The sequence below is a fragment of the Microcaecilia unicolor genome, chromosome 11 (genome assembly GCF_901765095.1).
Source record: "Microcaecilia unicolor chromosome 11, aMicUni1.1, whole genome shotgun sequence".
NCBI lineage: Eukaryota > Metazoa > Chordata > Amphibia > Gymnophiona > Siphonopidae > Microcaecilia > Microcaecilia unicolor.
Genome location: NC_044041.1, coordinates 83,680,759 through 83,703,268, shown reverse-complemented (window position 1 = coordinate 83,703,268; position 22,510 = coordinate 83,680,759). Strand labels below are relative to the sequence as shown.

Below are 22,510 nucleotides of genomic sequence, written 5' to 3'. Positions count from 1 at the left end.
CAAAGTCTTACACCTGAAGACCAATGACCAGATGGGGGTGGCATCACATATCCACTCTGAGGTTGCCCTGCACAACCTGATCAACAAGATTGACAATTGAGATGCAGAGAAGGAGGGAGGACAGGAAAAGGAGAGCAAAATAGATTGAAGAGTGAAGCCAAGGAGAAAAAAAGTGGAAACTTAGCATTTTCTTTGTAAATTAATTCTTGTTCCAGGCTGATGGTGATACGTTTTACTTGGTATTGGGGGGGGGGGGGGGGGGGAACAAACTGGTGAGACTACTTATGTTTTTTTTAAATCTTTAATGTTGATTATAGCACTGTTTTTCTTCCGTACAATCTGACTGAATGTAATCTGTTATGTCTTGTTGTTCTAATAACATTATTTAAACAAATTATTGTAAATTTTGCAGCTAGAGGGTTGGTTCTGTTTGGAAGGCCCTCTGCTTGTCTTTTCAGCATGGGAGGAGGTCACTCTCCTATTAGTAGGACATTGCACCTGGGCTAGCTTGGCCCTTACATTTTGGAATTCACCACACACCTCTTTCTCACCTGCCATTCTTTTTGCTATGGTCAGAGCAGATTTTCCTAGTGCACAGAAACAAAAGTGTTTTCTCTGACTTTTGTGTCATTATCGAGTCTCTGCTCTGGCTCCAGTTGATTTACCTTCATAAGCGATAATTGGGTTTATAATTTAAAATAAAAGCCATGGTAAGGTACTAGACACCCAAGGTGAACCATCACCTTCCACCCCCAACTTACCTTTCAGACTCCTAGACCTCCCCTATGATTCTGATAATTAAACTCAACAATATCCAACTCACAGAATCCTATAAAAATGCATAATTAGGACAGAATGAGGGCCATTTCCAAAACCTATTTCTCTCTTTACCTGGGTAAATACAGCTGTTCCAAAATATTGCACCCAGAATGTAGATAAAAGTATGCACTGATGCTTCTTTGAGTTAGTATGGCTGTCAGAATCTATGCTTTCCTTTGACTGTAGATGGTACCTGCCGCCCCCTGGAACCTGCTGTTCTAGGTCACCAGCTAGTTAAAGCCAGCCCTGACTATAAGTATGTCAAAATACATCAGGGCCAAAATCTGGACTGGATCAGGTATGGATCTGAACATACTTTTCTGTGGATTCTCACTGGGTTATCTCTGACTAAAATTACTTCCAAAACTAATACAGACTCTACTTCCCAGCAGTCCTAGCACAGGGGATGACTGGAGTGGCATGAAGGCACAGGAGACTTCTACAGAGTACTTTATTATTAAGGCGAGAAGCAGGGGCAGCAGCTGTGGCAGAGCAGAAACAGTTAAAAGTAAGGGAGCGTGCTCAGTTATCCTCAGCTGTAACTCTTCAAGCAGCACCTTTAAAGGGTCTGTGCTTTTTTTTTTTTACCTGCTGGAATTCTGACAAGGGGAGCAAAGTTCTGAAAAACCAATTACAAACAGTATTTATTTCCTTCATAGAAAGGTGTCATCGGTGCAGAGGTGGGATCTAGACAGGAGGGGAGATGGATGATGAAGACCATAGGCACGTGCTCTGGCCTTCAACTGGGACATCTCCAGATCTGCCCTACACTCTAAAAGTCTCTCTCATATGTTCAATTCTTAAGGTAAAGATATGAGTTTGGCTTCTGCTGTAATGCCCAAGCAGAGCTGGGCAGCTTTCAGCCCTGAATCATTCAGAGAGGGCCACAGTCCTGGCACCGAGGCAGCTCGTCAACCCAAGAGATGCAAAAACACAGCAACATTTCTTCCTTATAAGAAGGCTTCAGCTAAGAGAGCTGGGGTAGGGCTCGGTCCTAGTAAAAGTTCCAGAATGGTTGAGAAGCCTTAAGTCAGGCTGGCGCTAGAGCTGCTGCTGCTACTGTGACGCTTTTGCAGGCACTTCACAGCACTCGGTACCTGCAGCCCTGAGGACACGTGGAAGTTTCCACACCACACCTGTGGGGAAGAGAAGACAAAAGGAGAAGATAGAGGAAGGCTGTTACTTCAGCTTCCAGGAGTAGAAATTTTTACCACCACAGTGCCCCAGGCTTCTATTGCTAATTATTTATTATAAAGTGTAAAGTGAAATTATTAAATTTCAGCAGTGTGAGCTTTCTCAAAAAAGGGCCCTAATAGTGCATGCACTTTTTAGCTAAATAGTACACACAAATAACTACTTCAAACCATAGCCTCTCTCTACACCCTGGAAACAGGAAAAAAAAATACAACATTAAAAAGGAAGTGGGAACAGGATGAGCCCCTGAGCAGCATCAATGCTCTGGAAAACGCAGGATGGAGGAGGAGAATGACAGCGAAGACACACAATCCTTCATGAAATCTGCTTATATACTTATTTAAGTACAATTCCTTCATTAATAACACAAGGCAGGCATTAGGACACTAAAGTATTTGCTTATACTGAACTTCTAAGTGATATTTTTCCAAATCTTGGGCAGCATTATGTATGTACCCCGGGATTCTATATATTGCGACTTAATTTTCACGTAGAAATCGAAGCGTATTCTATAACAGTGCATGTAACTTGGTTAATTAGCTAATAAGAACTGTCAATTGGATGTTTACAAACAATTATCAGCAATAATTGACATTGAGATTTACACGCACAACTCGCTAAGCGTATTCTGTAAGGTGGTGCGCTTAAATTCTTAGTTGCATAGCTGAAAAGGAGGCATGGCCATGGGTGGGGCGGGGCATGGGCGTTTCTAAAATCTATATGCCTTGTTATAGAACACATTCACTCTGTGCCCAATTTAGGCGCTGGGATTTACACTATGTTTTGGCATAAATGGCCATAACTAAATTTGGTCACGTGGAGAGGTCTCGGTGTAATTCTATATACCGCATGGAAATGTAAGCCACTCATGGCAGGCTATATACCGCATGGAAATGTAAGCCACTCATGGCAGGCTCAATGCGGCTTACATGGGGCAATGGAGGGTTAAGTGACTTGCCCTGTGCCTGAGTGGGAATTGAACTCAGTTCCTCAGTTTCCCAGGACCAAAGTCCACCACCCTAACCACTAGGCCATTCCTCCACTCTATGTACTGCATCTGTCAAAACATTTGGGGAAAAAAGTAAAAAACTTTACACTCTAATCATCCACCACATTCATACTCCCCTCCTCCCCAACCCACTGGGCATCCCTCATACAGATAGTCTAATATCTTGATTGTCCTACAGGCTTCTGTTGACAAGCTCGCAAAGAAAGGTTTCCAATCCTCTCCTAGGATGTGGTAAATTTACTCCTGTTGGAATTCTGTGCCAAAAAAAATTAAAATTCTGCACATAAAGTTTGCAAATTCTGCAAGTTTGTCATAATGTTTTTTGCAACCCCCTCTTGTTTTTTTTTTCATAGCCACCCACAGTATCCTCTCTCCCCCCTTTTTGTTTTTTGTTTACAGCCCCTCCCTCTCCCTCCAGCCAGCCAGTCACCTGAGGTAGGAAGAGAAGGAGCTGAAGCGGGAGTACCACTTTGGGGCAGGGAAGAACTCCACTCTTTCCTGCCCCACTGCTGCCGCTCTGCTTTTTCAAAATGGCCACCGAGACTTGAAGTCTTGGTAGCCATTTTGAAAAAGCAGAGCACCAGTAAGACAGCAGCAGCAGCAGAACAGGAAAGAGTGGGGTTCTTTTCTGCCCCTGAAGATGCCACTAGACCACCAGGGCGTGCTCAGGTAGACTGGGCGGAGAGTCACGTCAGCTGAGTGGGCGGGGGTCAGCAGAGCGGGTGGGGGATTTTATGTGGAAATGTTGAATTCTGCACGACTGGGGAATTCTGTGCAAATTCTGCACTCCACAGTTGTGTAGAATTCTGGCAGAAGTATAAATTGCAGGTTTTGTGAAGGAATGTGCACAGATATTAAACGGTACGTGAGAATAGACATAGCGCAGAAAGGGCAAGCCTCGCTGTTTGGAGATTTTACAGGAGTCCCTGTATTTGTAAGTTCTCCCTGCTGTGGGCACATTCTTACCATGAAAGCAGGCAGCACTGGCTGTGTAAATCTGGTCCGGAAAGAGTGGAGGAGCTGCTTTGTCTTGGCATTGTAGAAGAAAAGATAGCCTGCAGGCAAAGAGGGGGAGAAAGAGACAGACATGGCATAAGAAGGACGAGGCCGGCACTGAGAAAGACCACACAGTAAGCAAGCTGAGCTTGGCCAACAGGGATAACTCAAGAATACAAACTCCCACACTGCAGGAAAAGGAAGACTGACAAATAAAGGCCGACCAAAAGTGACATGACATCAGAAACCTAAAACTGTAACCTTGCTGTCTTCGCAAGCCAGCCTCTCCCCACCCACCCCCGACAGAAAACATGCTCCACCATCCCGCAGGCCGCCTACCACTCTGCCCTCCCTAGGCCTACTTTGTATAGGTGGTTTCTTCGGGGCAGGAGCATTCTGAGGTGCTCCTGCCCCCATCAGCTGTGCTGTAAAAATGTCAGCTGCTACTTCCCACGGGAGGTCATGGTCGCCATTTTGGAATTGGCAGGAATTGGGAATGGCAATTTCACAAGGGTGCTGCAGGAAGTCGCAGCCACCATTTTTACAGCACAGTTGACGGGGGGGGGAGCAACATGGGATGTTCCTGCCTCAAAGATACCACTAGACCACCAGGGTCTTTACAAGGTAAGCCGGGGGGGGGGGGGGGGGGGGGAGAGAATGTGTTTTCTGTCAGGAGTGGGGGAGGTAGGGCCAGTTTTGGTTACAGTTATGGCTGAAGCCGAGCAGAGGATTTCAGCCACAGATTTGGTTTTGGCTGGAACCAAAAATTTCCAGTTTTGGTCTGCCTCTACTGACAAACATCCCAAAACTCAATCCTCCCTTCTTAAACCTAGTGGGATGGGAACAGTTTCTAATAAAAGCCACAGTGAATTTCACATTTTACCATCCCAGTGATTCCAGCTTGTGGGAGCCATGAACTGTTCACAGCACCATCCCCTTGAACAAGGAGATAAGAAATGCAGAGGCAAAGGAGTAGTGCGATCAACAGGACACCTCCAAACAAATCCAAGGAGACGAAAGATGGTAAAATAGTCTTTAATAGTATTAAAGAATAATAATATTAAAGACTATTTTACCATCTTTCGTCTCCTTGGATTTCTTTGGAAGTGTCCTGTTGATCACACTACTCCCTTGCCTCTGCATTTTTTCTCCTAGCGGATGCAGTTTCTCCACTTCTATGGCTTCCTTTGTCAAGGAGATAAGAAAAACATACCCAAGTCACACCTCCAGTCTGAACAGACAGTGCCAGGATATCACACTGAACTCAACCTGTCTCATGTGAATTCCATCCACTCCCTTCTCCCAGATATGCAAATCAGCTGTGCATACATTCTTCTACAAACACTCTGGAGGTTATAGCATGGCATAATATACCTCAAGGGCTGTCTTTTGGAGAGGGGGAGATGGGGCACATGTGATGCCCTGTGCTGCTACAGCACACCCTTGTTTCCTGTTTTGCTGCTTGATACTTTCCCCATTTCTAACAGCCTACACAGTGGTGGCAGAGATCTCAGTGGCCAACAGCAGACGGTTCTGGAGAGGGCATCTCTCCTACCTTTCACTCTCTGAAAGAAGAGGCAGCATGCACTGGTTGATTCATCCTGGCACCTGCACCCTCCTATTCGCTTAAGATACTGCTAATCACATTTTAGCTTACTTTATCCACACCAAAGTTTCTGGACATGTTGGGGGGGAAGGAAGGAACACCACCAGGTGAATATTGCCAGATACAGACTGACAGAAGCTCCCCCACCCCCAGATCCACATATATAGGGACTGCAGATGAACATGCCCCAGACATTAGGCGCCTCTGCTTCTATGTGAAACATTAATTTTTTCTGGGATTCACAAAAGAGTGCTTTTGACTTAATGGAACAGATAAGATGCGAAGCAATTCAATTAAAGAAGAAATGTTCACGCAGCTGCTCACCTTCAGGAAAATTGCAGTAGACGCCAATGCTGTCCGGCACAGCCACATCCAGCATCTTAGACTTGTTGTTGTGTTTGGCACTGAAGCTAACCTGCAGCCAGTTGTTCAGGTGGAGGCACCAGGATGCAGAGGTCTTCCCGAGCTGATCAAACTTACCCAGGGTCCTGTAGGCCACTCCAACAGCAAAGGCTTTGCTATCTCGGTCATATCGCACCTCCCAGTAATACTCTCCCCCATCAATCAAGGTGTCACCTGGAAGGAGTGGTTTCAGTTGAGAAGTCTCACAGGAAGGAAATCTCCCCTCTCCGTTTCCCCTACACCTTGCCACAGAACAGATCACTTCTCAGAAAAACCTTTCCAACCACAAGCCACCTCTAAGTGACTCCGGCTGCAGTGAAGCCCCCTGGTTGGGGTAGCTGTGTGAGATGTCACTCTTTACCTTTTAAAACTCCCTCTTACCCAGGACAGTGTAAGATTCTGCTGTGAATCGGTCCCTGCCGCTGCGTCCCGTAGGCATTCTTTTAGGGGATGGTACACACCTGTAGAGAGTGGCAAAGAAAAGCATCAGATGGTGGAGAAATAATGGATTTTCAAACAACACCTTCCAGGAAGCACCTGGGATCTCCCTCATCCTCTTTCAGCACCCTGGATAATGCACAAAGGGAGGCTGGACAGCTCAGGTAAGGCATGATCTAGACCAGCACCATCCTATTACCATCAGGTAAACCATTCTAAGATGGGTGCCAGAGTCCCACTCCTGGACAGGGTGTGTCTGCAGCATTGCAAGCTCCATAACAGAGGACATGAAGTAATGCCCCATGTGGGCAGCCTCAGGAAAGGCTGAACACAATTCTCAGTGAGCTGTACATTGGAAGACTATGCTCACTGCATTGGATGCTCTTTTCTGAGACCAGGAAAGTGGTCTGAAAATTTTAAATAAATATATGAATGTTATTAACATAATGGTGGGAATGTAAAGATACTGTACCCGGCTGGGAAGGGGGTGGGGCAGGCGGGTACTTTATCTAGCCAGGAAGGAGAAGATACAGGGGATACATTATCTAGCTAGCTGGGGGCGGGGGGAGGAATTTTACCTTGCCAATTGGGGAGGTACTTTACCCAGATGCTAAAGGGATGGGGTAGGTGGGTTGGACACTTTACCTGGCTGGTGAGTTGACGGGCGAGGCCGTCCTGCCTTTGCTGTCCTTCTCCTTGGCTTTGATCTCCTGCACTTTTCCTCCCATGGCATCCCACTCCACATTTAACCCCTCCACCTTCAGGTTCTGGTGACATGTGCTGGCATCCAGCCTGAACATGAACGCTGGAGAGACAGAAACAAGCTACTGACAGCATTCTGATCTCACCAGCCCTTCTCTTGAGTCCAGTGCACATCTACCCTGTGATACATGTATCCTGCCAGGCAAGCTGAAGACCCAGCAGCATTCAGAAAGCTGCTTTTCACAAGGGGACGATACATGCAGAGAAAGCCTGTAGGGGGCCAAGGCAGAGCATGGTAGAATATCTTAGAATGGAGGGATAGAGATGGAAGACCCTGGGAGAGGATTAGGCTTCGGGCGTATACCTGGTGTTTCCAAGGTGATGGGCTCTGAGAACTCTCCTGCCACAGCCTTGTTACAGGCCTTAACCCGAAAGTTCATGTACTTCATGTCAAACCTCTGACCTGTTGGGAAAGAACAGAAGGACGCGTCAGTGGGACAAGACGACTGCCCTGACTCTGTGCAATACTTCTGACACAGCAAGATTCATTCCATCCAACTGCTCTCTTATTACCCATAGACAAAGGGAGCAGGTCATTGGAGACTTTAGCAAGGACTGTTTCAGTTGAATTTAGAAGGTGAAAGCCAGATAAAAGTGGTCAAGAATAGCTTGTGATGAAAGGAAGTCAAGACAATGGTCATGAACAGCACCTTCAAGTAGCTTGGATAAGACAGGGAGGAGGGAGATGAGGCAATAGTTGGAAGGGCAGGTAGGATCCAATGAAGGTTGAGGGGAGGTGTATTGACGGCATGTTTGAAGGCTTCAGGGACCAACTGTCCTTGTAGCTTTCCCTACAGAACCTTTTGCTGAAAGAAGTTGGAATTAGAGTATCTTGAAGCTCACTACTTCCCAGAACTGACTACTGTGGCACCTCCTGCCGGAAGAATCTGGGACTCAGAAGACAGAGCTTCTGCAGCAGTCCCTACAGCAGCACTTCTCTCAAGTTCTCTCTCTCTGCCCATCACCTGATAAAATGTACTCTGTTTGTTTAATCCCTTCAATAACCATCCAAGGGTGGTCTTCCTTCAACCGGGGTGGACCCTCAAAGTTGGTCTTGCGATATTCCAGGATGTAGTGATCAATCTTACTGTCTTCGTCTGGCATTCGCCAGACCAGTGTCACACAGTTATCGGCCACCAGGGATTCAGACATATCAATTTCTGGGGCACTGGGAACTGCAAAGGAAGAGAAGAGTCATGGAAAGAGGCACAATGTACCAAACTATCTACCTTGAGTAAGGCTAATACAAGTCATCAGCGGCAATCTCCAAGGCTTTGTGAATGCTGTACCTGGCAGGAATTTCAGGCCCTGGATCAGTCGTCGCTCCTGTGCAAAGTCTACCATCAGATGACTCATGTTATCACTGACCTTTGCCTTCAGTGAGAGCCGAAATGCAGGTGCCATTGTTACACTGTGAAAAGAAACAGAGATGCAAAAGGAGGTAGTCAGATGATAGAGGGTTCCCCTTTTATCTGAGCAATATATAAAAAGATGCTCTCCATTGGAAATCCCACCCCCAATGTAAAGTATCAAGGGGATGGGCATGGAGGAGTCCTGTACTTTGAAGTAGTTCTACAACATGCTCAAAAGATCTCCCCACCAAGGCAGATCGCCAGGCCCAGATGGATTCCCTCTAGATCTCCGATAAGAGCACATTTTAAGAGACACACAAGACAAGGACCAAAGGATGGAAACAAGATGGTGGGATCCACTCAAGGTAAATGAGAAGTTGTTCCCAGTGCAAATCCCAGAAAAGGTGCACAGAGAAAGGACAAAGGTAAGAGAGAGAGAAAAGGAAAGTAGAAACTAAAGTGAGGAGGAAGAAAAAAAAAACAAGAAAAGAGGAAGATGATGTGACTTCTGCTTTAAAATTTCTATTTTTATTTAATTGTTAGTGTTTCATTTTAGCATTATTTTAGAAGCAGGGCCGGTGTTGGGGGGGGGGGGGGAGTAAACAGGGCAGCTGCCCTGGGTCCCACAGTTCCAGGGGGCCCCCTGTGGACTGGCATGTCTTCCCCCTCTGTCCATCCCCATCCGACATTTCCTTCACCTTCCCAGTCTTACTTTAAAGTGCACTTTTCTTCGTAGGGGGTCGCTGGTGCAACAGCGATTCTTTCTGGACAGAATTATCTTGCAGCCACACAAGTGAAATTACTCCCTGGTGATGTTACTGACCCAGACCAGTATCCAAGCTTAAAAGCTTTACATACAAATTTTACAGTACGCATGTGCGCATATTCCCACCTCATATAGTAGTATAATAACTGAGAAGGGAGGGTCGTCTGGAAGAAAGAGTTGGACCTGGGGATGGAAGGGAGGGAGGAATGCTGAACGGGATGGAGAGAGAAAAGAGATGCCACATCAAAGGGGGAGGGAAGAACAACAGAAAAGAGAGGGAGTAATGCTGGACCATGGGGGTGGGGAGAGACAGCAGGAGAGATGGACCCATGGGGAGGGGGCAGAAGGGAAGAGGTGGGACAGGAAGATGCTAGGAGGTAGAGGGAAAAGGACAGGCAGATGTCAGGCAATGAGACTGGGTTGTAGAGAGGAGATTCTGGAAATAGTGGAACTATGTGGGAGAGGTCAAAAGAGGGGTAGCAAGATGAGTGAGAGGAGAATAGTGAGTACAGAGGTAGAAATGTGGTAATCGGGAGTAGATGGAAAGAAATAGAAGGCTGGGAAAGGAATGAGATGGAAGAGTCTAGGGACTGAAATGAGATGGAACATTCATAGGTAACTGAAAATTAAAATGAAAGAGAATGGGTAAGAGGGTGAAATCTGAGTGGATAGAGATAGAAAAAAAAAAGGAAAGAAATAGATGAAAGGAAAAAAATCATATGTCATAGATAGGTGTAATGAGGGCATGTAACAACAGAAAAGAGAGGAGAAAATAACAAACAGAAAGCAGACACTGTAAACAGAATTAGCAGAAGACAGACAAGAAAGCAGAAAACAGAAACTGGGCCCAAGATGATAGAAAAGCAAAATGTCCGGATAACAAATGTAGAAAAAAAAAAAGTGTTTTATTTTGAAATTATTAATTGGAATATGTTAGCTTTGGGATATGTGCCTCAAGGATGGTTTTTGTATTGTATTCAGTGGCATAGCCAGATGGTTGATTCTGGAAGAGGGTATTTGAGCCCAAAATGGGTGGGAACCAAATTTCCTCCCTGCCTGAATGCAAAATATAAATACTTCAGTTGGCGGGGATTTGGGATTCCCGTCAGCTCAAGACTTCCTCCTCCTCCAGTCCAGCAGCCAGAAATCTCCAAGCTCTGCAACTGGTAGCAGTATCCCTGAGATGTCACTGCTGCCCCCCCCCCCCCCCCACCATTACGCATGTTCGGTTTTCGTGGATGTGTGAAATCCAAGCAACTGCGGGAGGCGGGGGAGGGGGCACAGCAACTCTGAGGAGTGGCCTAGTGGTTAGGGTGGTGGACTTTGGTCCTGGGGAACTGAGGAACTGAGTTCGATTCCCGGCACAGGCAGCTCCTTGTGACTCTGGGCAAGTCACTTAACCCTCCATTGCCCCATGTAAGCCACTTTGAGCCTGCCATGAGTGGGAAAGCGCAGGGTACAAATGTAACAAAAAAAAAAAAAAAATACCGCTGCTGGCTACAGAGTTCAGAGAGTTCTAGTCGCTGGACTTCAGGAGGGGAAGGAGGTGATTATCAGCTGGTGAGGTCTGAGGATCCCCACCAGCCACAGCAAGTGAGATGTTAATTTTGGGTTGGCCTAAGCCCCTTCCCCTTCATGGTTATGCCACCGATTGTGTTCCATGCAAAACGAAGTGCATTTCTGTTTTTATTTCTCCAGTGTTGCAGTTTAATTTCTTGGGGTTCTCAGTTCAGTTTTGGTGTTCATATTTCCAATTTGTGATCCCTTATTCTGTATTTGCTGAAGGTCTCTCTTATTTTGTATGTGAAGAAGTACATTTAAAGTTGTTTTATGTGTTGTAGTAATGGCAGGTGGGGAGATTGGGGGGAGGGGGCAGGGAGGAGAGAGGATTGTGGGCCCCCTCCTTAATTTCTGCCCTAGGCCCCAGCATGTCTAACACCGGCCCTGTTTAGAAGTCATAACAGCTGAAGGGATTTTTAGTTATTTAGCCTCAGAATGAGTTCCAGTGATGCTGGGTTTGTCCCCTTCCCCTATTTTGTTTTTGAATGTTGAAACCCAAGCTAGACATAAATCTCAGGTTGCTGCTGGCCTTTACAGATTTTTGCAATGACCCATAGAACTATGTTAACACTATATGGTAATGGGAATCAGAGGAGCTCAGGGGAGGAGGAGGATGACCCACAGCACTATGTTAACACTATATGGTAATGGGGATCGGGGGAGGGGGAACGACCCATAGCACTATGTTAACACTATGGTAATGGAGAACTCAGAAGCAGAATGTAATTGTTAAGGCACGACAGATGAACAGATAAGGAGGACAACAATGGTACTGTACCTATCCTTGATCTGTTTGGCAGCCTTCGAAGCACGAGCAAAAGAGAGAAAAGGGGGAAAAGATAAGACAAGACAAAGAAGCCACAAGCAAAGCTTCACATTATTCTTCTGGAAATCCAGCACAATTTCTTCCTATCTGTATTTTAAACACAACCCACTTAAAACTCTCAATCCAAGCCTCCAGCCTTGGAAGCTGGCTTAGAGGGCGTCACATCTTCACCTGGATAAATACATCTCATCAGGACAGTGGGAAAAACTACACCCTGTTTCTTTATTTTAGGAGAGAGAGACCCCTCTGATCTTAGCATTGCTTCCTCTTCTTTCACTCCACTATTTTTAAATTAAGAACCTGCTACATCGTTAAGGCCCATACAAGGAACATGACGAAGTCCTTTGGGGTTATTTTGGGACTCAAGATGTTTCCTCACACTTCTTTTAGCTTCCGGGTCAACCAGAACCAGAGATGTAAACTAAAATGCAGGATCCCAAACAAAATCTCGCCGAGGGTCCCGCATGGTGTGGGAGGATTCTGGGGGTGGGGAAGAGAAGACTCCTCCCTCTTTGCCTCCCTCTATGCTAGAGCTTCCCAAACTATGAGTTGGGTCCTCTCTATAGGTACATCATTATTCTTCACCTCTCGGGTCATAGCCAATAAAAGATTAGCACTGCCCTACACTTTAGTTTTATAAGAGTGCAGAATGTGGCAACACAGTACTTAGCTTTCAAAATGTTATTGTGCCACATCCAGACATCCTTCATTAATTATTCTTCATGCCTGCTCAGCAGCAGGAGAAATACTTCCAAGTCTCGTGACAAGAGCCATATGCTTTTGTAGCTCTTGGACCTGGCAGGGAGAGATGCTATGCTTAAGATGCTTCTCTGGCTGCTGGGTGGGAGCAAGTAATTTAATCAACGACAGATGTCAGGAAGTGTTGTGGTAACACTGTTAAAAGCTAAATACAGCATTGCCATGCTCTGCCTTCATCTCTGCAGTGTGGGGGTTCCTGGGTCCCCCTCTTCCCTAGCACTGCAGGTGCTGCTTGGGTGGATTTTATGCTACCGAGGCTGGGGTCTGGTGCTATAAGCTTTCACTTGTAACCACCCAAGGATTTCTCTCTTATTTTATACTTTTAACACCCCCTCCCAACTGACTACAGTTCAGGCACTGCAGTGACAACCCTCAGCCACAGGACAAGCACCAGAATGCCATCTAGAAATCTGCAATCATGGGCCCTGAATTTTCTGGTCACTAGGTGTCCACACTGCACAACAGGTATGGCTTTACTCTTCGGACTCCCACTGCCTTCACAGCTTCCTCTGGCCCCAATCAACTCAAAGAAGGGCCTGAGCTGTGAACCAAAACCAGTTACCTCCCTGTGGCAGGGCACAGAACTACCACTGACCCTTGAAAGGCCTTCTTTACTGAGAGGGTGGTGGGTGCCCAGAGGTGGCAGCAAGTGAAGCATGCCTAGGACAGATACAAAGGAGGTGGTTAAGGGTGAGGGGGAAGGGAGATGACAATAGATGGACTGGGGTCTGCTGGGACACATAGGTGGGGATGGGGAAGTGAACTGAACTTCTTGTCTGTATTAACAGGTAGAGAGAGATTACTTCCACCTTCACAAAGACTAGCTTTAGGCAAATGGGCAAGTAAGAACTTCAATTAATCTAACAAATACAATCTCTCAACTTCAATTGTGAGGGAAATCTCTCTTCTTCAAGATAAATTTTCACTCTTACTTTGCCACCACTGGCCGATGGAGAGAGGCCTTCTACTCACCTCCATCCTTGTGGGATTTCATCAGGAGCCTTCAAAGGTGATATTTTCCCAGGGATGCTGACCTGACATGAGAGACTTCCGACAGCTATATTTATTTGTGATACCTTCTCTCCACACATCACATCTGAATCTGACTCCACCTCTCTGCACCCAGGCTTCTTGGCCTACCTCTGGTTGCTCTCTCCTGGTAAAATATTTCTTATTTTTCACATGGTTTCACACTGAGAAAACAATGAAGAGAGGGGCTACACTTTACCTGACAAAAGCTGTTGCTCTCGGCCATCTCTAGTGTCTGATTGGACGTTTCCAGCAACTCCTCTGAGCTTTCCAGGGCCTTGGTGCAAGCAGCTAGCTGGTTCTGTACAGGAGTCAGAAAGAAGAAATAAAATCAAATTTAAAGAGAAGGTCACAACAAAGACATCAATATGCTAACACAGGCCGCAGCCTCCGTTTCTCTCCATCTGATTTCAGAGATAATACAAGCTCTAGCTTGGTCTCACGGCTACAATAGTCCATCTCCCTCCATATCTGTCTGCTTTTTACTGGCCCAGGAAGTTTGCGGTAGGGTAGGGGAAGGTGTAAGCAACTACTGCACAAATATTTCCACCCACCTGCAGCTCGTAGGTCTTGCTTGCTCGCTCCTGTTTAATCTTCATCACCATCCCTTCCTTCAGCTCATCCATAAGGCTGTAAAGAGATTGGAACTCGGTCTCCAGATCCTCCTGCACTTTGCTGGAGTTCTCCTGAAGTCAGAGGGCAGCAGCTGAAATCCTGCTCCCCAGATCCAATCAAGACGAGAGCCCCCCCCCTAACTAGTTTTTACCGGGTTCAACAGGGCAATAGTTTATTTAATAATTTATATGCCGCACAATCTGTTATTCTCAGAGGCTTACAACTGAACAAACCGAAAAAAGATTAAGAGGACACAAAGCAAGTTTGGTAATAAACCTGAACAGTAATGTACTTGTGAAGTTACATGTCTAATAGATGTTCTTTGCAGACTACTGGTCACCTTGGTGGGGAGTTTCCTGTCCACACAAGTCAGCTGTAAAAACACCTCAGCTCTGTGCTCGGAATCTTACGTGTGTAGAAAGCGCTTGTGACAGTGAGCACCAAGGTGAGGAGGGGGAAAGGAAAGAAAAGAGGGAGGCAGCAAGGAGAGCAGGGAGCAGAAGAGGAACTGGTTCTCAACTGATGTTTTAAGGGCAGCCAGACTCTTACTCCTGGGGGAATTCTGAACAAATTCTGCAATGCAAGCAGCACAGAATTTCCCTTAAGAACCTAAGTATTGCCATACTGGGACAGACCAAAGGTCCACCAAGCCCAGCATCCTGTTTCCAGCACTGGCCAATCCAGGTTACAAGTACCTGGCAAGATCCCAAAACAGTACAATACATTTTATGCTGCTTAACCTAGAAATAAGCAATGGATTTTCCCAAGTCCATTTTAATAATGACTTATGAACTTTTCATTTTGGAAGCTATCCAAACTTTTTAAAACCCTGCTGCTTTTACTACATTCTCTGGCAACAAATTCCAGAGTTTAATTACATGTTGAGTGAAGAAATATTTTTATCTGGATTTGTTTTAAATGTACTACTTTGTAGCTTCATTGCATGCCCCCTTGTCCTAGTATTTTTGGGAAGAGTAAACAAGCGATTCACGTCTACCCGTTCCACTCCACTCATTGTTTTATAGACCTCTATCATATCTATCATGCCTCTATCATATTTCCTTCTGTGTAGAATTCTGCGCTTACCACACAGAATTCTATACATACACTAGGAAACAGCGGTGGTTTGTCTGGTTCTCTCTCCCCCACCATAGCAAACCCACTGAGCTTAGCTCCTCTTTCCCTAGCCCCTCCCCTTGCAACACAGCCCCTCTTCAACGGGACAAACAGTTTCTAATATATCCCTTAGCCCCCCATCCAAGCCTAAGTGACTGTAGTATTTGAATCACAGGGTTCTATGGTGTCCTGTGCTGTTCAAATACTGCAGTTGGTCCAGAGTGGAGGTGGTGAAGAAAGATACAGCCCGACCTGCAGCTGCTTTCCACCTCACAGGCTTTTACTGCTTAGGTTCTGAGGGAGGTAAGTCAAAATTAGAAGCAGTTTGTCCCATGGTGGGGGCCCCACAGGAGGCAGTGCCGTCCCATGGAAGGTAGGAAAAAAGGGGCTAAGGATGTGCTGGAAGGTTGGGGTGGGAGGAGAGCTAGAGAAGTGTGTGCCTTGGGGAGGACTGTGCTTGAGGGGAAGAGGGCATGAAGGAGGGGTGTGTGCCTTGGGGAGGGGGCTGTTCCTGGGTGGTGTAGAGAGGAAGGAGACCAAATTTGAGGTATGGAGGTTGAAGAGCGGGGGGGGGGGGGGGGGGGGGGGGGGAGGAGGAGGGAAGAGCCCAAGTTTGGAGTAGGTGCCACAGCAGGATTGAGGGTAAGCAGCTATGAGTTGAACTGAATTGATAGAAAGCTGTAGGTACTTTGTGCACGGGAATGCTGAAAAGGATATTGTGGGAGGAGGTGGGACTCAGAGAGAGCTTTGCTGGGGTGAGTACCTTGGGGGTTGTAAGTGAACTATGGGGGTGGAGGGGTGTGCCAGGCAGGGTTGGAGAAAGTGCTATAAATACGTGCAGGAATTTGAGAGAGAGAGAGATGGGGATGGAGGTTTCAGAGAGCACTCAGAAAAACTGTTGGGATGTGTGTGCGTGAGACGGAGAGGGGTGGAGAAAGAACTGGGGGTCTTGCTGTGAAATGGATAAAAAGAGAAAGAAAGCCGGGGCCCTGGGAATGCCCATCCTACACAGAGGAGGTCAGAGAAAACCGATGGCTGAAGTTGCAAGAAGAGAAAGATCAAGAGTAAGGAGGGATCAAGCTAAGCTGGAGAGTGAGACTGCTGGGTGGGGGGTGGATTCTAGCCTGAGCAGGAAGAAAGCCGGGGGTGGGGGTAAGCCCTGGCCTTTATAATAGAGAAACTCTATAAAAACAAAACAAAAAAAATTAAGATTATTGTGGAATTTTACAGAATTTTCAAAAACCATGCACAGTATTTTATTTTTGTGCACAATTCACCCAGGACTGAACTATGTAACATAGCCTTGTTTTCAGAAGAAACATGCGGATATGTCTCATGTACATTCATTGTGGATATTCTAAAAAACAGAAGTGTCTGGGGGCCACAAGGATTAGTGCTGGGATAGAAGTAAAAAAGGAAATGGAAGCTGGGACTAGTTGGGGGGGGGGGGGGGGATAGAGAAGGCAGCACTAGGAAAAGCAAAGTACAAGCAGTTTAAAGGAGAGCTGTGGGGTAGAAGGGGATGGAGCAGATGGGATTGAGATGGAATCTTCTAGAGCAGACGGGGCAGTTCTGTCTTGTCACGTTTGCCTCTCCCTTACCTCCACATTCTGCAACATCTGCTTCAGGGCATAAATAAAAATTTGTATTTCCTCATTCTTCACAGCCAGAGTGGTTATGATCTTCTTCAGAGACTCCTATATCACAAAAAAAAGAAAAAAAAATCACAAGATGGAAGGAACTTGGAAATCTGGCACAGCGGCTCCACATAGACATTTTACCTATCCTCTCTGCCAGGGTGCTAACCACTTCCGCCAGTAGAAAAGCTGCTGCTGGGATTACATATGCAAGTCCCTTCATGAACTGCAGAATGATGGACCTCAGGATGTGTTCCTCCTGTGACATCACACAACCAAAACCCTGATAGGCCTATGAAGGCTCAGTGGACGCACAACACCAAGACCACAGAGCAGATGTACATAAGTATTACCATATTGAAAAAAGACCAAAGGTCCATCAAGCCCAGCATTGGGTTTCCAACAGTGGCCAATCCAGGTCACAAATACCTGGCAAGATCCCAAAAAAGTACAAAACATTCTATACTGCTTATCCCAGAAATAGTGGATTTCCCCCAAGTCCATTTAATAATGGTCTATGGACTTTTTCTTTAGGAAGCCGTCAAAACCTTTTTTAAACTCTGCTAAACTAACCACCTTTACCACATTCTCTGGCAACGAATTCCAGAGTTTAATTATACATTGAGTGAAGAAACTTTTTATCTGATTTGTTTTAAATTTACTACATTGTAGCTTCATTGCATGCCCCCTAGTCCTAGTATTTTTGGAAAGCGTAAACAGACGCTTCACATTGACCCGTTCCACTCCACTCATTATTTTATAGACCTCTATCATATCTCCCCTCAGCCGCCTTTTCTCCAAGCTGAAGAGCCCTAGCTCCTGTAGCCTTTCCTCATAGGGAAGTTGTCCCATCCCCTTTATCATTTTCGTCGCCCTTCTCTGCACCTTTTCTAATTCCACTATATCTTTTTTGAGATACGGCGACCAGAATTGAACACAATATTCGAGGTGCGGTCGCACTATGGTGCGATACAAAGGTATTATAACATCCTCATTTTTGTTTTCCATTCATTTCCTAATAATACCTAACATTCTATTTGCTTTCTTAGCCGCAGCAGAAAGTTTCAACGTATCATCGACGACGACACCTAGATCCCTTTCTTGGTCTCTGACTCCTAACGTGGAACCTTGCATGACACAGCAATAATTTGGGTTCCTCTTTCCCACATGCATCACTTTGCACTTGCTCACATTAAACGTCATCTGCCATTTAGATGCCCAGTCTCATAAGGTCCTCTTGTAATTTTTCACAATCCTCCCGCGATTTAACGACTTTCAATAGCTTTGTGTCATTGTCAAATTTAATTACCTCACTAGTTACTCCCATTTCTAGGTCATTTATAAATATGTTAAAAAGCAGCGGTCCCAGCACAGACTCCTAGGGAATCCCACTAACTACCCTTCACCATTGAGAATACTGACCATTTAACCCTACTCTCTGTTTTATGTCTTTTAACCAGTTTTTAATCCACAATAGAACACTACCTCCTATCCCATGACTCTCCAATTTCCTCTGGAGTCTTTCATGAGGTACTTTGTCAAACACCTTCTGAAAATCCAGATACACAATGAGGCATATTTTCAAAGCACTTAGCCTTCCAAAGTTTCATAGGTTTCTATGGAACTTTGGAAGGCTAAGTGCTTTGAAAATATGCCTCAATATCAACCGGTTCACCTTTATCCACGTTTGTTTACCCCTTCAAAGAAATGTAGTATATTGGTGAGGCAAGACTTCCCTTCACTAAATCCATGTTGACTTTGTCTCATTAATCCATGCTTTTGAATATGCTCTGTAATTTTGTTCTTTATAATAATCTCTACCATTTTGCCCGGCATCAACATCAGACTCACCTGTCTATAATTTCCCGGATCTCCTCTGGAACCTTTTTTTTTTTAAATCAGCGTTACATTGGCCACCCTCCAATCTTCTGGTACCACGCTCGATTTTAAGGATAAATTACATATTACTAACAATAACTCCGCAAGTTCACTTTTCAGTTCTATCAATACTCTGGGATGAATACCATTCGGTCCAGATTTGCTACTCTTCAGTTTGTAGAACTGCCCCCATTACATCCTCCAGGTTTACAGAGAATTAATTAAGTTTCTCCGACTCGTCAGCTTCGAATACCATTTCTGGCACCGGTGTCCCACCCAAATCTTCCTCAGTGAAGACCGAAGCAAAGAATTCATTTAATCTCTCTGCTACGGCTTTGTCTTCCCTGATCGCCCCTTTTACTCCTCGATCATCTAGCGGTCCAACCGATTCTTTTGCCAGCTTCCTGCTTTTAATATACCTAACAAAAAGTTTACTATGTGTTTTGGCCTCCAACGCAATCTTTTTTTTCGAAGTCCCTCTTAGCCTTCCTTATCAGCGCTTTGCATTTGACTTGACATTCCTTATGCTGTTTCTTATTATTTTCAGTCGGTTCTTTCTTCCATTTTCTGAAGGATTTTCTTTTAGCTCTAATAGCTTCCTTCACCTCACTTTTTAACCATGCCGGCTGTCGTTTGGTCTTCCGTCCTCCTTTTTTAATATGCGGAATATATTTGGCCTGGGCTTCCAGGATGGTGTTTTTGAACAGCATCCACGCCTGATGTAAATTTTTGACCCTTGCAGCCGCTCCTCTAAGTTTTTTTCACCGTTCTTCTCATTTTATCATAGTCTCCTTTTTTTGAAGTTAAACGCTAACGTATTTGATTTCCTAGGTATACTTACTTCAAAGCTAATATCAAATCCGATCATGTTATGATCAATGTTATCATGCGGCCCCAGCACCATTACCTCCCACACCAGATCATGTGCTCCACTAAGGACTAAGTATAGAATTTTTCCTTCTCTCGTCAGTTCCTGTACCAGCTGCTCCATAAAGCAGTCCTTGAATTTTCTACAGCTCTCATTAATACTCTCTCCATATGTTATTTTCATTTACAAAGCCACTTGGGCACTAGCCCCAACAAGGGTTGCTATTCACCAAACAGAGTGATTTTTGCCTCGTTTTACCCTTGAGGAATGTGGACAACCAATGAAATATGCTTGTGTTAAGGACAGTTATGCTTCAAGCCTTATCAAATGGATTACAAGCTGTACAGCTGTACCATACTGGATCACACTAAAGGTCCATTAAGTGCAGAATCCTGTCTCTGATAGCAGCTAATCTGGGCCACTAGAAGTACTTGACAGATCCCAAAAGTACATCCTTTCATTGCTGCTCACTATCTGGGGCAAGTAGCGTCTTCCCCCAAGTCTACCTGGCCAATAATTGTATATGGAGGTTGACAGTCAGGAGAAACCAGGAATACAAGCAAAAAGAAAACAAGGCACCAGTAAGAAAAACAGAGTGCTTTATTCTCAAAGCAGAAACCCGACACAGCCACGTTTCATCAAATATTTGCATCAGGCGAATAAAAAAAAACCCAAGACGAGTAATTCTTGCAGTGGTACAATAAGAAACGATCTTCCAGAAGACCGATCACACCTTTTAAACACACTTACGCTAAATGTCTTGATATCGTCTGGCAACAAATTTTACACCTTAATAGTGCACTTGCATTCTCCACTTAAGTTTTAAAGGTGCTACCTATTAGATTCATGGAGTGCCTTCTAGCCTCAGTACTCTATTTACCAGTTCTACCCCACTTGTGGTTTGGTAGACCTCTACATTATCTCCTCTCAGAGGTCTCTTCTCCAACCTGCACAGCCTTTAGTCTTTCTCCCAGGGGAACAATTCCATCATCTATCATTTTTGTTGCCCTCCTCTGAACCTTTTCTAGTTCCATTATATCTTTTTTTTTTTTTAAATAGTGTGACCAGAACTGCACATTTCACAAGTGGTCGCACCCTGAGCCAGTGCAAGGGTAGTAGGATTCTTAGGCTAAACTTCACTCTTACAATCCCCTCCCCTACCCAATAACTGTTACATTCCTAGCCAGCATAAAATTTTAATAAACAATCATGATCACCACACAAAACTTGTGCAAAAATCCAGGTTTAAAGTTTATACTTGTGGCTCTTTCAATTTGTGTGGCTGTCAGCATCTATTGTTTTGCTTTGACTGCTGGAGCAAGTGGTAAAAGCAGTTAATGTAGCTGGGTTTAAAAAAGGCTTGGAAAAGACCATAAGCTGTTATTAAAGTAAACCTGTGGTTAGACACTGCTTATCCCTGGGGTTAAGTAGCATGGAATCTTGAAACTTTTTTGGGACTGTTGGAAACAGAATAGAGGTGAAATTTTTGGTCTGATCCAGTAGGGCAATTTTTATGTTATTATGCTGCTGCTCTTCCTTGCCCCAGGACACCGCCTAGCCTTGCCTAATGGCTGGGTCAGGCCTGGTCACACCACAGACCAGTACAATACACTACACAGGAGTGAATTTTCAGTGAAGCAACTTTGCCCAACTGACACCCAAAATTATGAAGGTAAAGCCATTGTTTTGAAAATTTACCCCTAAATAAGTAGGCCTGAAAGCTCTTTCAGCTATGGACCAGTTTTACAAGCCTATAATTTATTGTTGCATGCCCCACTTTGGGCGTTTTATAACGCTGAAATCAAATTACAGCTTGATTATAATTTGCCACGGGTACTTATGCACAGCAGATTGTGACCAATATTATCTCATAAGAATTGCTAGGTCAGATCAGAAAGATTCCTCAGCGAATGGCAGGTATTCATCCCAATGCCATCACTACCTAAATGTTATATTCAAACAAAGAACCCACCCACACACACACCTTCAAAAAAAAAAAAAAAGAAAAAGAAGAGCTTTGATCATTGTGAATCCTCCACTTAATAACCTGATGGATGCGTTCATGCAGCAAACCTAAGTATCATTCTTATTTGCAGACACAGGATTGATGGGTCAAGAAGGAAGCAAAATTCATGTTTCTTTGCATCCTGTTTCATGCAATCAACCCTCCAAACTGGAGGAGGGTGTTAGACGCAGGGCCCCGGATGGCTGGCCCATGCATCAGACGAAGTCAACGTGCCCCTCCCTGCCGTAGCCCAGATAGTCCTGCAGTACTACTTCTACCTGCTTTCCCCCTTCCTGTCTTTCAGTCTTTTTTCCCTCCGCACGCCCATGATTACCCTTTGGTCCTCCATGTTCAGATCTCCCGGTCTTCGATCCGCTAATAGCTGTCGCTATTGTTACAGGTGCAAGACGCCTGCATTCCCGGGGCTGCGGGGAGGTCCCGAGCGCACTGCGCAAGCGCGGCTCCCACAGCACGCCGGGAACTGGAGTCCTCCCAATTCACCAAGTAGGCACCGAACACTCCCCTACTACTGCTATTACTACTTATCATTTCTAAAGCGCTACTGGGTTCTTTTCCCTTGCTAGGCAAGTATGAAGGATGTATTCTCAGTGTAAAGGATTACGTAGCTGTAGTTTAGAATTAGTCCCACGCTATAATTTTTCCGAATGCTCACAATGCTGGCACGAGCAGTATTTCCAAGGCATGTGATGTGACGGGCTTTAGAATTATTTGGTTTTTAAGTACCAGTAAAACTGCCGAGTTTCAGCTGCCTATCGCCAACATATTTGGTGTGATTGTGGGTGTGAGAGGCTATATTGAATATGAGGGTGTGGTATGTTTATATTTACTGTTTTGATTAGCCACCTTTGATAA

The 22,510-nt window shown here is 45.1% G+C and overlaps 1 protein-coding gene across 1 annotated transcript; it reads right to left on the bottom strand.

The window, feature by feature from the left end:
- Nucleotides 1–296: 296 nt before the first annotated feature.
- On the bottom strand, nt 297–22,067 carry FSD1 (fibronectin type III and SPRY domain containing 1). Its single transcript, XM_030219058.1, has 13 exons — nt 21,972–22,067; nt 16,851–16,946; nt 14,073–14,204; nt 13,718–13,819; nt 11,683–11,705; nt 8,516–8,637; nt 8,192–8,401; nt 7,531–7,629; nt 7,110–7,269; nt 6,408–6,487; nt 5,949–6,200; nt 3,989–4,077; nt 297–1,955 (listed from the first exon to the last, which is right to left on the bottom strand). The coding sequence occupies exons 1-13, from the start codon at nt 21,984–21,986 to the stop codon at nt 1,845–1,847; spliced, it is 1,491 nt and encodes a 496-aa protein (XP_030074918.1). The 5' UTR covers nt 21,987–22,067; the 3' UTR covers nt 297–1,844.
- Between the last annotated feature and the right edge of the window lie 443 nt (nt 22,068–22,510).

Excerpts from the sequence above, each read along its gene's own strand:
- FSD1 (XM_030219058.1), bottom strand. Across the intron at positions 8,638-11,682 it reads GCCAAACAGATCAAGGATAG|TGTAACAATGGCACCTGCAT; the intron begins GTACAGTACCAT and ends TTCTTTTCACAG. Across the intron at positions 1,956-3,988 it reads CAGTGCTGCCTGCTTTCATG|GTGTGGTGTGGAAACTTCCA; the intron begins GTAAGAATGTGC and ends TCTTCCCCACAG.